At 40.8% G+C, this 14,872-nt stretch overlaps 1 protein-coding gene across 1 annotated transcript in view; it reads right to left on the minus strand.

Annotated features, from left to right (window-relative positions):
• Nucleotides 1–1,470: 1,470 nt before the first annotated feature.
• The window catches only part of MCM9 (minichromosome maintenance 9 homologous recombination repair factor), a 126,263-nt gene continuing 112,861 nt past the window's right edge, over nt 1,471–14,872 (minus strand). Inside the window, 3 exon segments of the mRNA XM_010353248.2 lie at nt 1,471–3,172; nt 3,174–4,311; nt 14,367–14,512. Of these exon segments, the coding sequence (XP_010351550.2) occupies nt 2,849–3,172; nt 3,174–4,311; nt 14,367–14,512 (1,608 nt within the window). The 3' untranslated portion in view covers nt 1,471–2,848.

Here is a 14,872-nt window from a genome sequence, read left to right on the forward strand (position 1 = left end):
CTCTGAACCTACTAAACTTGACCCAACAGCAGTGGAAGAATTTTTGCCCATTGTGACTCTCCTGCACAGGAGACCTGAGGCCTAGAGTTTGGTCTCTAACACTACTGACCTTCGAAGGAAACAGAGTACCCTGAGGATGGCTGATTCCATAACATGGAGCATGAAGAAATCAAAATGGGTATGGAACATCCTGTTGTTTTCAGATAGCATGGATGCTTTTATAGAAGCATCAGAATGCTAAAAGGACATTCAGGTCAACATAAAGGGACTGTGACCAAGCTGTGAGACTGAGCATTAAATATAAGCACAGTGAGGCAGTTATAACACATAACAATCCGTGATAGAAGTTTAACATTTTAGTAAGAAGAATGTTTATACAGGTTGCATATCCCTAATTGAAAAATCCCAAATCCAAAACTTTGTGAGTACTGACATGATGCTCAAAGGACGTGCTCACTGGGGCATTCTGGATTTTGGGTTTTCAGATTTGGAATGCTCAACCACTAAGTATAGTGCAAATATTCCAAAATCCAAAAAAATCCAAAATCCAAAACATTTCCAGACCTAAGCATTTCAGATAAGGGATATTCAATATGTACTGGGTATTTTATTTCTTCCAATAATTATGTCTATTTAAAATATTTAGGTATGTAGTTATTTCTATCTGGGTAAGTACCAAAGAATAAACATATGGAACTGGTGATTTGGCCAAATCTTGACAAACGGTACTAAAATGGAAAATGGATTAATTGATTAGCACAAAATAATAGGATGCATGGTGGGCACAAATTATAACCAGGTACAAGGTGGCATCGGCAGTCACATGCAATGACCAAGGAAGACAGACAATTCAACATGTAATTTCAAATATGAATTACTCGGTGTCCTGAAGAGACAAGGTGACTATGAAAATTAAATCTCTCATCACTAAAATTGAAACCTCTAAAACCAAAATTCCCAATAAATAATACAAATATTTTAAATGACATAACAGATCAAAATACCCTAATGACATGCCAATACGTTAGGTACTGTCAGCCATGCAAAACCTAATACATAAATACTGCAAAAGATACCAAGTTTCAGATACAAATTACTAAGAAACGGACTTAAAAATTTACTATTAAAAAAAGTCAGCTCCACACTGTGGCTTAGGTTTGAGTCACCCTTATCTAAATAATCAGACCACGCCCAGATCAAGATTCAACTGGTCAAAAACCCATTTCCATTCCTTTTCCTTTAGTTCTAGTAAGAACACTGAAACCCAGGAAAGCAATACAGCTGAAAGATTAGGAATATAATAAGAATCATAGTATACTGGGAAGTTATTAAACAGGTGCAGAAATAATACATTTTATAATCGTTGTTTATGCATGTCTTTTATCAGCTGTTTAAGGTGTTTCAAACTTCAGAGAATGATACTCATTATGGCCAATCATTTCAAGACTCAGTCACACTAAACTTGTACTTACAGTTTAACATTTTTCAGAAAATTTTATTAGTGAATTTTAGAATGTTTAAATGCTTAAGAAAAACTGGATTTTCTAAATTTGTTTTCTTTGCATGAATTTAATGAAGTGAAAATTAAACAAAATACATATAGTTTTGAGTATTCTATGTCCAAAAGTCCCTTTGACAATTAAACAATCAGGTTACAAATTCACACTTCAGAAGAGAAAGTCCATAATTATAGAATCCTAATAACCCTTATTAGAATCCAAAGGAATAAGTGATTTTAAAAGCACATAGAAAGACAAAGCTTGAGGTTATCTGTTCTTACCAAAAACAGTACATAATTTCCTTGGTTTTAAAGACAAGTGAATCACAACTTAGTAGGAATCACATTTCCATATTAACCAGCTGGGTAGATGAGACATGATGTTTGATTGAGACTACCACATACTCTCTCTTCTTCATTTATTTTATTTTTAGAGACAGGATCTCAGCTCTGTCACCCAGGCTGGAATACAGTGGCGTGACCACAGCTCACTGTAACCCTGAACTCCTGGGCTTAAGCAATCCTCCTGCCTCAGCCTCCCGAGTAGCTGGGCCTACAGGAGTGAGTCACTGTGCCTGGCCCATACTCTCTCTTCTAATCACAGTATTTTACTTGGCTGAAGGTAGGTCCCCAAGAGTAAAAAGAATCTGAAGCACAAAATGTCAGTTCAAGAAAGAAAGGACAACTCAGAAGGTCAGCACTTCAGAAAGGCACTGTTTGACCAGCCCCTAGATCTTTTAAGATCATCATGGAATTGTAAGGATGCCTCTCAAAGACAGAAAAGCATTAGTCACATTTAACCTGATCCACACAAATCAACACAAAAATAATACTAGAAAAATAGTCTGATTTTGCCAAATCATCCAACTGATTATTATATTCACTGTACTCAGCCCATCCCAGGTGAAAATACAAAAAAAAAAAAAAAAAAAAAAAAGTAAAAAAAGCGTTCATCTGCCTTGTTAGATTTATGAGTGATATCTTCTTGGTATTTGTTCCTGAGTGAATGAAAGAAAAAATTAATCAAGGGAAGACCCTCTCCCCCTTAAAAACAAAACAACAAACAAAAAACAGAAACAGCTTCAGGAATACAAGTACTCCATTTGTAAAATCAAGCACAACATAATTAATTCAGCTCAGCTGCTGGTATCACACTGGCCTCAACTGATTATACAACTTTTTAAGTCATGAAGATTAACCTGAAATTAGAAAGCCTTATGGGGAAGCTGGTATTCAGAGTGATCCTCAACATGGCCAATCGCTCTGTACATTTATAAATACCATACTGATATCCTGAAGGTGCTCTGTGGATTTGGAGAAGGTGAGATTTGACCAGAAAGCTTTTCCCAATTATGACTTTTTTCTCATCTCTTCATCCCAGTCACAATCGAATGCTTCATCACCTAGTTCTGGTAAAGTGAAGAGGGATTCTTTGGAAACAATCAGTTTCTCGGTGGACCTACGGAGCTGAAAAGATTTCCTTTTACTGACACCCATGGGAGCTGTGGTTGTAGGAGGGGAGCTTGGGCCTCTATCACCTCGGTTCTTCCTTTCAGGAGGAGGGGATTTGGATTTGGATTCCAATGGGGGAGTAAAGCAGAAGTTTGCCAATTTGGCTAATGTGCAGGCATGAACCTTGCCGCTTTTATTACTGCCTGAAACCTCTTCCTTTTTGTTCTCTCTCACAAGTAAGATGAGCACACCCAGTCTCGTTCCCAGGCTCTAATTCAGGCTGCATAATCCTCTTCTCAGGGGCACACATCACCTTTCTTCGTCCGTGTTTCTCTGGTGGCTGCTGTGACAACTCCTTTGTCTCACCCTGCAGCTGATCAGAGATACGGTATCCTGGGGTAGACGTCAACTTATCTGGATGCCTCACTGGCAAGGCTGTGTCTCTTGTTCTATGCTGGGAAATTTTAGGACTATGAACTGCTATTTTAGTTGCAACAGGTGACACATGGCCGTGATCTTCAAAGGAGTGGATCAGTTTTGACTTCTGTTTGAAAGTAAATTTTGCCAGTTTGGCCACGGGGGAACCTGGAGGCTTAACATTTTCAATTGCAGGCTCTTCCACTTGCGCAAGGGATTTCAGTCTCTTTCTTTTGGGTGAGTCCAGCATTCTGTCTGGCCTATGTACAGGAGTGGACTGAGGATGGGAAGGGACTGTGCACTGTGCAGGCACCCTGGTACTATTTCTGCACAACTTCCTGGCCCTCTCCTTGCACAGCTTCTGCAGGTTCCTAGGGACATGATGAGTCAGTACTGAGTCTGGTTTATCAGCACAGACTGCTTCAGAATCTAGTGCTAGCCTTTTTTTCTTGTTACCCTCCACATTTTCTGGCCTCCATGGAGCACCTGTCTCTCCTGGTGATGGAAGCAACTCAACATCCACCATGCTCCTTTGGCCTGGCTCACTCTTCTCTTTACCCTGAGATGTGCTGTTAGAGATCTTTGAAGCCATATTTTCTCCAGATGTTTTGAGATGAGGAGACACAAGAACAGTGTTTTTAGGTTCACTCTGATGAGTTGCCATGAAATCAAACCAATCTAAACTGTCATCTCTGCTATTTTTGTGCTCAGCTGAATGTTTCCTACTTGTTGATCTATTAGGCTTCAGATACGCTGGGGGATGTAGAACTGGGCTTCCCTCGGGGCTGCCTCCAGGAGAGGAGATATGCGTGCTACAGTTCATTTCCTGCTGTGATGAAGTTCTGAAGTTTGATTCTTCCCCTGGACCATTTCTCAAGGATCCTGGAGTAGTCTCCACCTCCAATATCGGTGGTTGGGATTGGTGCACATTCTGATTCTGTAACCTGTAGCAGAGACAAACAAATAAAACATGTCTTGAAGGGGAGAGAATTTGTGCTAAACTATTCATTTCTTCAGTCTCTGAGATACCATCTTAAAGATTTAAGTTCCACATAATTCCAAGTTAATATCAAATACAACCTCCTAGAGCAGCAGAATGAAATAATCCTTTTTTAAATCAATATACAATTTACATACTCAGATAAACACTAATTTAACCTAAAATTGTAGTAAAATAAAGAAAATGAAACGGGAGGTTTGCCTACATTTTGTGATCTCTCCAAAAGTCCAATTCATTCATTGAAGATTGTTTGAAGATCAGTGTAAAATTCTCAGCTTTATCTCTCACGTTAAATGTTCAAATACAAGACACACCTGTTGCTACCTGCACAGTAGCTGATTGCTGACCAAGTAGGTTGTTGGTTAACTTGCTTGGTAGTCAGTTTGCAGATCAAGGAACCAAAATGAAAGACTGAGGATTATTATGTCTCACATCTCTTTACCTAGTTGAGGTACTGAGTGCATCTGAGCCGTCACCTTCCTCAGGAGTCAAGAGTCTATGATACTTCTGTACTGGTGTTCCCACTGCCCCCTCCCACACTCATATTCATGGCAGACCACCCCAGGCAACTGTGACAATCTTTCCTGCAAAGCCCAGGCATGTTTAAACATATGTACTGGGCAGTTACTCTTTTCTCAATTTGATACAGAATTAAAACCTATTTACCTTCTATGAATGAAGGATATGTTCGGTGATAATCATAATATCTTGGGCATATTAGAAACTGAAATATTGCCAGAAGGACAACTTTCCTTTTGTTTTTATTTTACTTTAAGTTCTGGGATACATGTGCAGAATGTGCAGGTTTGTTACATAGGTGTACATGTGCCATGGTGGTTTGCTGAACCCATCATTTAAGTTTTAAGCCCCACATGCATTAGGTATTTATCCTAATGCTCTCCCTCCCCTTGCACCCCATCCCCCAACAGGCCCCAGTGTGTGATGTTCCCCTCCCTGTGTCCATGTGTTCTCATTGTTCAACTCCCACTTATAAGTGAGAACATGAGGTGTTTGGTTTTCTGTTCCTGTGTTAGTTTGCTGAGAATGATGGTTTCCAGCTTCATCCATGTCCCTGCAAAGGACATGAACTCATTCTTTTTTATGGCTGCATAGTATGGCATGGTGTATATGTGCCACATTTTCTTTATCCAGTCTATCATTGATGGGCACTTGGGGTGGTTCCAAGTCTTTACTATTGTAAATAGAGCTGCAATAAACATACATGTGCATGTGTCTTTATAGTAGAATGACTTATAATCCTTTGGGTATATACCCAGTAATGGGATGGCTGGGTCAAATGGTATTTCTAGTTCTGGATCCTTGAGCAATCGCCACACTGTCTTCCACAAAGGTTGAACTAATTTACACTCCCACCAACAATGTAGAAGCATTCCTATTTCTCTACAGCCTAGCCACCATCTGTTGTTTCCTGACTTTTTAATGATCACCATTCTAACTGGCATGAGATGGTATCTCATTGTGGTTTTGATTTGCATTTCTCTAATGACCAGTGATGATGAGCTTTTTCTCATATCTTTATTGGCTATGTGAATGTCTTCTTTTGAGAAGTGTCTGTTCATATCCTTCACGCAGTTTTTGATGGGTTTTTTTTCTTGTAAATTTGTTTAAATTCTGGATATTAGCTCTTTGTCAGATGGACAAATTGTAAAAGTTTTCTCCCATTCTGTAAGCTGCCTGTTCACTCTGATGGTAGTTTATTTGGCTGAGTAGAAGCTCTTTAGTTTAATTAGATCCCATTTGTCAATTTTAGCTTTTGTTGCAATTGCTTTTGGTGTTTTAGTCATCAAGTTTTTGCCCATGCCTATGTCCTGAATGGTATTGCCTAGGTTTTCTTCTAGGGTTTTTATGGTTTCAGGTTTAAAATTTAAATCTTAATCCATCTTAATTTTTGTATAAGGTGTAAGGATGGAGTCCAGTTTCTGTTTTCTGCATATGGCTAACCAGTTTTCCCAGCACCGTTTATTAAATAGGGAATCCTTTCCCCGTTGCTTGTTTTTGTGAGGTTTGTCGAAGATCAGATGGTTGTAGATGTGTGATGTTATTTCTGAGGCCTCTGTTCTGTTTCACTGGTCTATATATCTCTTTTGGTATCAGTACCATGCTGTTTTGGTTACTGCAGCCTGTAGTATAGTTTGAAGTCAGGTAGCATGATGCCTCCAGCTTTGTTCTTTTTGCTTAGGATTGTCATGCTATACGGGCTTTAGGTTCCGTATGAAATTTAAAGTAGTTTTCCCTAGTTCTGTGAAGAAAGTCAATGGTAGCTTGATGGGAATAGCACTGCATCTATAAATCACTTTAAGCAGTATAGCCATTTTCATAATATTGATCCTCCCTATCCATGAGCATGGGCATGGAATGTTTTTCCATTTGTTTCTGTCCTCTCTTATTTCCTTGAGCAGTGGTTTGTAGTTCTCCTTGAAGAGGTCTTCATGTCCCATGTAAGTTGTATTGCTAAGTATTTTATTTTCTTCGCAGCAATTGTGAATGGGAGCTCACTGACGATTTGGCTCTCTGTTTGTCTATTTTTGGTGTATAGAAATACCTGTGATTGGTGCACATTGATTTTGTATCCTGAAACTTTGCTGAATTTGTTTATCAGCTTAAGGAGTTTTTGGGTGAGATGATGGGGTTTTCTAAATATACAATCATGTCATCTGCAAACAGAGACAATTTATCTTCTTCCTATATGAATACCCTTTATTTATTTCTCTTGCCTGATTGCTCTGGCCAGAACTTCCAATACTATGTTGAATAGGAGTGGTAAGAGAGGGCATCCTTGTCTTGAGCCAGTTTTCAAGGGGAATGCTTCCAGCTTTTGCCCATTCAGTATGATATTGGCTGTGGGTTTGTCATAAATAGCTCTTATTATTTTGAGATACTTTCCATCAATACCTAGTTTATTGAGAGTTTTTAGCATGAAGGGGTGTTGAATTTTATTGAAGACCTTTTCTGCATCTATTGAGATAATCATGTGGTTTTTGTCATTGGTTCTGTTTATGTGATGGATTATGTTTATTGATTTGTGTATGTTGAACCAGTCTTGCATCCCAGGGATGAAGTCGACTTGAACATGGTGGATAAGCTTTTTGCTTCTGGATTCAGTTTGCCAGTATTTTATTGAGGATTTTCACATCAATGTTCATCGGGGATATTGGCCTGAAAACTTCTTTTTTTATTGTGTCTCTGCCAGGTTTTGGAATCAGGATGATGCTGGCCTCATAAAATGAGTTAGCAGGGAGTCCCTCTTTTTCTATTGTTTATAATAGTTTCAGAAGGAATGGTACCAGCTCCTCTTTGTACCTCTGGTAGAATCTGGCTGTGAATCCATCTGGTACTGGGCTTTTTTTGGTTGGTAGACTATTAATTACTGCCTCACTTTCAGAACTTGTTATTGGTCTATTCAGGGATTCAACTTCTTCCTGGTTTAGTCTTGGGAGGGTGTATGTGTCCAGAAATTTATCCATTTCTTCTAGATTTTCTAGCTTATTTGCATAGAGTTGTTTATAGCATTCTCTGATAGTAGTTTGTATTTCTGTGGGATCAGTGCTGATACCCTCTTTATCATTTTTTATTGTGTCTATTTGATTCTTCTCTCTCTTCTTCTTTGTTAGTCTGGCTAGCAGTCTATATATTTTGTGAATCTTTTCAAAACACCAGCTCCTGGATTCATTGATTTTTTAAAAGGTTTTTCGTGTCTCCATCTCCTTCAGTTCTGCTCTGATCTTAGTTATTTCTTGTCTTCTGCCAGCTTTTGAATTTGTTTGCCCTTGCTTCTCTAGTTCTTTCAATTGTGATGTTAGGGTGTCGATTTTAGATCTTTCCCGCTTTCTCCTGCAGGCATTTTAGTGCTATACATTTCCCTCTGAAGACTGCTTTAGCTGTGTCCCAGAGATTCTGGCAAGTTGTGTCTTTGTTTTCATTGGTTTCAAATAACTTATTTATTTCTGCCTTAATTTCGTTATTTACCCAGCAGTCATTCAGGAGCAGGCTGTTCAGTTTCCATGTAGTTGTGCAGTTTTGAGTAAGTTTCTTAATCCTGAGTTCTAATTTGATTGCACTGTGGTCTGAGAGAGTGTTTGTGATGATTTCTGTTCTTTTGCATTTCCTGAGGAGTGTTTTACTTCCAATTATGTGGTTGATTTTAGAATAAGTCCTATGTGGTGCTGAGAAGAATGTACATTCTGTTGATTCGGGGTGGAGAGTTCTGTAGATGTCTATTAGGTCCACTTGGTCCAGAGCTGAGTTCAAGTCCTGAATATCCTTGTTAATTTTCTGCCTCATTGATCTGTATAATATTGACAGTGGGGTGTTAAAGTCTCCCACTATGATTGTGTGGGAGTCTAAGTTTCTTTGTAGGTCTCTAAGAACTTGTTTTATGAATCAGGGTGCTTCTGTATTGGGTGCATATATATTTAGGATGGTTAGCTCTTCTTGTTGCATTGATCCCTTTGTCATTATGCAGTGTCCTTCTTTGTCTTTTTTGATCTTTGTTGGTTTAAAGTCTGTTTTATCAGAGACTAGGATTGCAACCCCTGCTTTTTGTTGCTTTCCATTTGCTTGGTAAATATTTCTCCATCCCTTTATTTTGAGCCAATGTGTGTCTTTGCATGTAAGATGGGTCTCCTGAATACAGCACACTGATGGGTCTTAACTCTTTATCCAATTTGCCACTCTGTGTCTTTTAATTGAGGCATTTAGCCCATTCATGTTTAAGGTTAATATTTTTATGTGTGAATGTGATCCTGTTATCATGACACTAGCTGGTCAATTTGCACATTAGTTGATGCAGTTTCTTCATAGCATCGATGGTCTTTACAATTTGGTATGTTTTTGCAGTGGCTAGTATTGGTTTTTCCTTTCCATTTTTAGTGCTTCCTTCAGGAGCTCTTGTAAAACAGGCCTGGTGGTTACAAAATATTTCAGCATTTGCTTGTCTGTAAAGGATTTTATTTCTCCTTCACTTATGAAGCTTAATTTGGCTGGATGTGCAATTCTGGGTTGAAAATTCTTTTAAGAATGTTGAATATTGGCCCCCACTCTCTTCTGGCTTATAGGGCTTCTGCAGAGAGATCTGCTGTTAGTCTGATGGGCTTCCCTTTGTAGGTAACCTGACCTTTCTCTCTGGCTGCCCTTAACATTTTTTCCTTCATTTCAACCTTGGTGAATCAGATGAGTATATGTCTTGGAGTTGCCCTTCTTGAAGAGTATCTTAGTGGTGTTCTCTGTATTTCCTGAATTTGAATGTTGGCTTGTCTTGCTAAGTTGGGGAAGTTCTACTGGAAAATATCCTGAAATGTGTTTTCCAACTTGGTTCCATTCTCCCCATCACTTTCATGTATACCCATCAATCGTAGGTATGATCTTTTCACACAGTCCCATATTTCTTGGAGGCTTTATTTGTTCCTTTTCATTCTTTTTTCTTTTCCTAATCTTGTCTTCATGCCTTATTGTGTTTTCTTTTCCTAATCTTGTCTTCATGCTGTATTGTAAGTTGATCTCCAATCTCTGATATCTTTTCTCCTGCTTGATTGATTCGAGTACTGATACATGTGTATGCTTCATGAAGTTCTTGTGCTGTGTTTTTCAGCTTCATCGGGTCATTTATGCTTCTCTCTGAACTGGTTATTCTAGTTAGCAGTTCCTGTAATTTTTTATCAAGGTTCTTAGCATCCTTGCATTGGGTTAGAACATGCTCCTTCAGCTTGCAGGAGTTTGTTTATTACCCACCTTCTGAAGCTTACTTCTGTCAATTTGTCAATCTCATTCTCTGTCCAGTTTTGTGCCCTTGCTGAAGAGGAGTTGCAATCATTTGGAGAAGAGGCATTCTGGTTTTTGGAATTTTCAGCATTTTTGCACAGGTTTTTCCTCATCTTTGTGGATTTATCTACCTTTGATCTTTGAGCTGATGACCTTTGGATGGGGTTTTTGTGTGGGGGTCCTTTTTGTTGATGTTGATGTTTTTGCTTTCTGTTTGTTAGTTTTTCTTCTAACAGGTCCCTCTTCAGCAGGTCTGCTACAGTTTGCTAGAAGTCCACTCCAAATCCTGTTTGCCTGGGTATCACCAGTGCAGGATGCAGAACAGCAAAGATTGCTGCCTGCTCCTTCCTCTGGAAGTTTCGTCCCAGAGGGGCACCAGCCTGATGCCAGCCAGCGCTCTCCTATATGAGGTGTCTGTTGACCCCTGTTGGGAGGTCTTTCCCAGTCAGGAGGTATGGGGGTCAGGGACCAACTTGAGAAGGCAGTCTGTCCCTTAGCAGAGTGTGCTGGGAGAATCCTTCTAGTTAGGATCAGCTGCTCTCTTCAGAGCTGGCAGGCAGGTAAGTTTAAGTCTGCTGAAGCAGCACCCACAGTTGCCCCGTTCCCCAGGTGCTCTGTCCCAAGGAGATGGGAGTTTTATCTGTAAGCCCCTGACTGGGGCTCCTTTCTTTCAGAGACGCCCTGCCCAGTGAAGAGGAATCTAGAGAAGCAATCTGGCCACAGCCACTTTGCCGCGCTGTGGTAGATTACACCCAGTCCAAACCTCCTGGCCCCCTTGGCACTGTCAGAGGAAAACCGCCTACTCAAGCCTCAGTAATGGGGGACACTCCTCCCCCTACAAGCTCGATCATCCCAGGTCAACTTCAGAATGCTGTGCTGGCAATGAGAATTTCAAGCCAGTGGTTCTTAGCTTGCTGGGCTCCATGGGAGTGGGACACCCTGAGTGAGCCCACTCGGCTCCCTGGCATCAGCCTCCTTTCTAGGGGAGTGAATGCTTCTGTCTTGCTGGGGTTCCAGGTGCCACTAGGGTACGAAAAAAACTCCTGAAGCTAGCTCAGTGTCTGCCCAAACTGCTGCCCAGTTTTGTGCTTGAAACCCGGAGCCCTGGTGGTATAGGCTTGTGAGGGAATCTCCCGATCTGTGGATTGCAAAAACCATGGGAAAAGCATAGTATCCAGGCTGGGTAGCATAGTACCTCACTGCTTCCCTTGGCTGGGGGAGGGAAGTCTCCTGGCTCCTTGTATGTCCAGAGTGAGGTGACGCCCCACCCTGTTTCTGCTCACCCTCTGTGGGCTGCACCCCCTGCCTAACCAGTAGTCCCAATGCGATGAACTGGGTACCTCAGCTGGAAATGCAGAAATCACCCACCTTCTGCACTGATCTCGCTGGGAGCTGCAGAATGCAGCTGTCCTTATTCGGCCATCTTGCCAGATCTCATATTTTCATTTCAAATTTCCATTTGGTCATGAGGGAGGATGACTTCCTAATAAGGACTGTAGTTCCCTACAAGTAGGTCCTTTAGAAGCCCTTCCTGACAACCTAGAAATGCTTTTTTCTTTTTTTTTTTTTTTTTTTGAGGCGGAGTCTCGCTCTGTCGCCCGGGCTGGAGTGCAGTGGCCAGATCTCAGCTCACTGCAAGCTCCGCCTCCCGGGTTTACGCCATTCTCCTGCCTCAGCCTCCCGAGTAGCTGGGACTACAGGCGCCCGCCACCTCGCCCGGCTAGTTTTTGTATTTTTACTAGAGACGGGGTTTCACCGTGTTAGCCAGGATGGTCTCGATCTCCTGACCTTGTGATCCGCCCGTCTCGGCCTCCCAAAGTGCTGGGATTACAGGCTTGAGCCACCGCGCCCGGCCTGCTTTTTTCTTATAAAGTACAATATGATCCCTCTTCTATGTGCTCACTTTGGAAAGATATTATACCAGAAAGCAGATGAGTAAGTTATTCTAAAATTCATGTATAATCATAGAAAATATAAGGAAATACCTTATATTTAAATATATTTAAATACATTAACATGTTAATTGTACATATCTCTGGGAAATAAGATTACATGTGATTTTTTTGTTTGCTAATTTCACTGCCACTTATAAAAAACACGCATTACCTTCATAATCAGAAAAAGGCCCCCACAATTATTATAAACATATTGGGTTACATTCATTCATAGTAGGTTTGCAAATATCAGTAAGCAAACCCATGTTCGTTTTTACTAATTTGAGTTACAACCAAACAAAAAAGCAAATAGCTTTCAAAATTACTACTACCTAGCATACTTTTCAGCATCAAATTGAGGGCAGGGATACTGATAATTGTTAAAATTCTATAAAAATCTCCTAAAAGATGAGAATAAGTTAGGGTAGACTAAGTTAGCCCTATTATTTCAGTCTCTCTCTCTCTCTTTTTTTTTTGAGATGGAGTTTCACTCAATCTCAGCTCGCTGCATCCTCCGCCTCCCAGGTTCAAGCAATTCTCCTGCCTCAGCTTCCTGAGTAGCTGGAATCAGAGGCGCCCGCCAACATGCCCAGCTAATTTTTGTATTTTTAGTAGAGACAGCGTTTCACCATGTTGGCCAGGCTGGTCTTGAACTCCTGAACTCAAGTGATCTGCCCACCTTGGCCTTCAAAAGTGCTGGGATTACAGGTCTGAGCCACCGTGCCCCACCTGCATTCTGTTTTGAGGTGGATAGAATGGCCGAGTCAGACTGTCACCAGTATAAAGTATAAAGCATTTTCTGGAAGTAAAGCATGATAAAACTATAAATGGTTTCATTATAATTATCTCCTTAAGGAACAGATAACTCTTTCCAAAACAGTAAAAACCCATATGCTGGTTGGGTTTTTTCTCACTTGATAAGATTGGCATTAGATTGTGTCTTGGAGGTAATTCACTTTCGTTTGCACAGTACCTGGTTTTGTTGCGTTCAGGAGGATCAACATCAGAACATGCCTCTACATTATAAATAAATACCAGTAGAAAATAACATTTTAAGGCAGAATCCTATCTTTTAGATTGTCAAATACTCTTTCTTCTTTCCTTTCTTTCCTCCAGGAAGGTCATTTTAAATTTGGGAAGTCTAATTGCCATCTTTCTAACACATAACAACGATTCTGAGCCTCACTTTTTCTCCTTTTCTGAATGCAGCACACGTCAGTTTCTGGTAGCTTAGATCCATCAAAATGAGCAGCCTCTCCAAAACCAAAGCCAAGCCCAGGAGTGGCTTGAAAAGAATCAGCTACATCAAACCATAAACAACCCAAAGGAATAACTTTGGTCTAGGCACCATGCTCTGGATCATAAAATGAGCCAGGAGACCAAAAGAAAGAGGGGTGAATTTTATACAAAGTGCAAGTTTACTGCAGTCTGGCACCTGGCTATTAGCAGGATAATGCCCATCCCCACACTTCCCCAGGAAGGCTGTGCTGAAGTTTCAAAAAGTAGAAAGAGAAGGCTGCTGTGAGAAGGAAAAATTCTCAAGGTTTTTTTGTTTTGTTTTGTTTTGTTTTGTTTTAATGTAGTCAACAATCTCAATGTGGTCCCCAAATTCTTGGCAGCTGTTTCACTTTCTCATGTACTTCATTCACCAGACCCCGGCTTTGAGACCAACACCAGTAAGAGCTGCAGGTCAATTATTAAGCCATTCACACTGATCATGAAGACACCAAAAAATGGATAAACTTGCCATTCCTCACTCCTGTTTCTCAGGCTCACACTCAAAGCCTAGGTTTTTGGAAGTCCACATATTTCGGGAGTATAAAGTTTGGGCAAAATTTTTTTGGTCGAGTCCACATTCACACGAAGGCGTGTGACGCGTTTCTTCCCGTGTGTCCTCCTTGTCTATTATTCACATTTTAATGAGTCATTAGAAAGGTAAGTTTTGAAATGTTGTTTCTGTCATTGCTGAGTTGTTATCTCAGCCAACACAATGTGGAGCAAAGACAAGCTATCCCCATCAAGCCTGCCTGAATGTCAGATACCCAGAAAAGTGAACACTAAAACGCTGGTGGGGGTGGTGTTTGCGGTCACTGAGTTTTGGAGCAGTTGATTATACAGCAGTAGATAACTGAAACAGTCCCCTACAGATAGTATCTGCCCGTCCTAAGAACTTACTGACCCAACACCTGATAGACAGATTTTTCCACTTAATGCACACTTCCTTTGTTTCACTAAATGCCAAACAAGGATTTTCCATTATACACCTTTCTGGGTTTTCATTCCTCACCTTTCAAGTCTTCTAAGCTCTTCACTCAAGAGGCTCTGCAGCTCTAGCTTTTCCAGAATAAGTTCACACTGTCTCTGATACTGCTCTCCAGGGTTTTCAGGAAAGGAAGTGTGGAGGGCATTCACACCTCCTAGCAGCGCACCTCCCTGAAGGGATGAGAAAATACCAGGAGAGTCACCAGGCCAGCCTGCAGAGCAGTAAGTACACTCTAGGGACCAGCAATCCCCGGGGGCGAAGACCGCCCTTTACACCCCTATGTTGGGTATGAAAATCACCTGGGGGACTTTTTCAACTTTCTATAGTTCACTCCCCCAGTTCTTGGTGGCAATCATCGCTCTAGGAAGCTATACTGTCACTGGTGGGCTATGAACATCCCTTGGGTGTGTTGAGGAAAAAAAAGGATCGAGGCCCACTACTTTACATCAATGGGCAAAAGCAACACCACCCATGCAGCAGACGTCTCCAGGACACTGTTTCCTCTTCGTTTAAATGGTTACCTTTGGATC

The sequence above is a fragment of the Rhinopithecus roxellana genome, chromosome 4 (assembly GCF_007565055.1).
Source record: "Rhinopithecus roxellana isolate Shanxi Qingling chromosome 4, ASM756505v1, whole genome shotgun sequence".
NCBI classification, from domain to species: Eukaryota; Metazoa; Chordata; class Mammalia; order Primates; family Cercopithecidae; genus Rhinopithecus; species Rhinopithecus roxellana.